At 35.8% G+C, this 2558-nt stretch overlaps 1 protein-coding gene across 1 annotated transcript; it reads right to left on the bottom strand.

The window, feature by feature from the left end:
- Positions 1-796: 796 nt before the first annotated feature.
- LOC141595336 (uncharacterized) lies at positions 797-1306 on the bottom strand. The gene has a single exon (XM_074415299.1). The coding sequence runs from the start codon at positions 1304-1306 to the stop codon at positions 797-799; it is 510 nt and encodes a 169-aa protein (XP_074271400.1).
- Positions 1307-2558: the final 1252 nt, after the last annotated feature.

Below are 2558 nucleotides of genomic sequence, written 5' to 3'. Positions count from 1 at the left end.
TTGGCACCAGTTAACACAATCTTAGAAGGGAGAAATTTCAACAGAGGTAATCAGAACCAATCCTCTCATGATAATTCAAGACATTATTAAAATCACCTCCCACAGCCCAAGCCTCATTACATAAACCTCCATACTCCTTCAACTTAGTCCAAAGACTTTCCCTTCTAGAGCTCTGATTAAACCCATACACAATCAGAAACTGTAAATTCCTACCGATTCTTACTCGGACATAAGAATGAATGGTTGACTTGTGATATCAACAACATTAACATCAAAACTATTAGGATCCCATAATAACCAAACTCTACCATTTTTCTGTAAACTATTATTAGTGCATAAGGCCCAACTAGAGCACAAATTATTCCTTACTTTAATCTAATTATTACTCTTAACCCTAGTTTCTACTAAACCAAATAGCCCAATTTTATTAGAATGCAAGAACCACTTTATTTCCTTTTGCTTATTAAGGCTATTTAGTCCTCTAATGTTCCAGAAACCAAAGTTATCCATTACCAACTCTTGAAGTGGAACCTTCCTCAACAATTCTTGCAACCAATACTTTTTTACTATTAATCCCTCCCTTAGCCATCTGAACTGATCTCAGAACTGCAGCACTGAAAATATCCATAAAAGAAGCTTTACTTGGGCTAGTGTCTTTACTGTAAGTCTGTGTGTTCATTCTTGTTAATATTCTGGCCGGAGTAAAAGGAACTGAAGGAGTACTCTCTGTCTGTACCACAAGCTGATTAGTTGATGGATGAGGAGATTGAACAGGAGCAGGTGCAGGTGCAGGAGCTTAAGCAGTTGCAGGAGCACGAGCTGGAGCCTGAGGTCTGACAACTGGCCTCCAAACTTGTTTAGCTCCTTTAGGTTTTGCAGGATTAGGTTTGGAAGTAGGCTTCCTACAATTAACCGCTAAATGCCCCATCCCTTTACAACTTGTACAATGAATTGGCAACCAATCATACTCAGCTTTAATCTTCTGCACTTTTCCCTTCTCATCCAAAAATTCAATGCCATCAAGATAGGTCTGATCAGGTTTGACTTTCACCAAAACCCTAGCAAAATCCAGCAGAGTTTTCTGTTGAGTAGCTTCATCACAACGAACATATTCCCCAATTAGGCCACTGATTTTCTTCAATGCAGTCTGACCCCAGAATTTCAACTCTAGACTAGACAATTTAACCCAAATAGGAACATATTCTAATTCATGTTTTACTAACTCAGAGCCCTGCTTCCATTCATTAACAACCACCGGCTTGTTATCAAACATTAATTGTTCAGAGATTAAAGCCTTTTGTTGCATCTCAATCGTTTTAAATCTCACCAGGAAAACCCTTCAACTACATTCCATGGGGGATTTGCTCCAAGGATGAAACCGAAGACAGATGATTTCCAGTCATTAATTTCAGAAGCAACATCCTCCTCAGAAAGTTGAAGTAATACCTTAGGGTTAGCAACATCAGCCGTTTTTTGGATTGTCTTCTTAATTTTCCTGGATAACACCTCCGTCCACGATCCATCCTTTTCCTGAGACACCTCCACCGCTACTGGTTCATCCAGGTCTAGGTCAAGATCATATGGGAGAAGACACCTCGCCGCCGGATTCTCATTCAATTGAATCTCTTCATCACTTCCATCTAATAATTCATCTTCTACTAAGATTTGCTTGCCATTCTGTTTTTTTTTTTTTTTTTGAGTTTTTTTTGTATTGTTATTAGTTGATTTTCGTGATCTCGCCATTGCATTAATCAGGAGCAATCAATTTTAGAATTTTAGAGCTTTCTCTCACTCACTTTCTCTCTCATGATTTCCGTTCATTCATTATTAATATATTTATACAAAAGAAGTCATAAGTGCTTTTTTTTATATAAAATTTATATCTTGGAAAAAAAGGTAACTACGGAGTATTATAGCTTTTATGACCACCAAATTACCTTAGTTTTATGACATATATACTACATTCCTCCAATTACTTCATCCCTAATTAATTTTTGCTGTTTGATCGTGTAAGATGAAATCGAGCATTCACAAAGGTATTTTAAAATCACTATACACGAATTTATGCACAATCGTCTTTATTATTTTGTTTCCTACCCATTTGATATATTGATATGAAATATGGATTAGTTATCAAGAAGTTGTAATAAATAGTTCTTTCCTAAATAAATTTATTTGTATGAGATAACTAAAACTTAGCGTTAATAATATTTTGCAGCAATGGTGATGGGAGTGCCCGCCAAAGAGCACCATGCAAATGCAAGAATGCTAAATGATATCGGTTGGATCTGAATGAATGTCGTAAGATGTGCATTACAACGAAAAAGGTTTTGGAGTTTGCATTGAAAGACCTCCCGGTTTTGGGAAATATATTTGTTATTGTAATTAATTACAAGTCTATACTAAAATATGATGCCTTATACTGCACGCGTGATAGTCTTGTACTACATATCTATACCTATAATATATTCCACAAATATATTTCAAACTTTGAGTAAACCGTTAACCGAAATTTTTATTTGTAAAAAAAAAAAGACACTTATACGGTTCTAATCTTC

Source organism: Silene latifolia, chromosome 8 (assembly GCF_048544455.1).
Source record: "Silene latifolia isolate original U9 population chromosome 8, ASM4854445v1, whole genome shotgun sequence".
Lineage (NCBI taxonomy): Eukaryota > Viridiplantae > Streptophyta > Magnoliopsida > Caryophyllales > Caryophyllaceae > Silene > Silene latifolia.
Note: the sequence above shows the minus strand (reverse complement) of the source record. Positions and strands in the feature narration are given on the sequence as shown.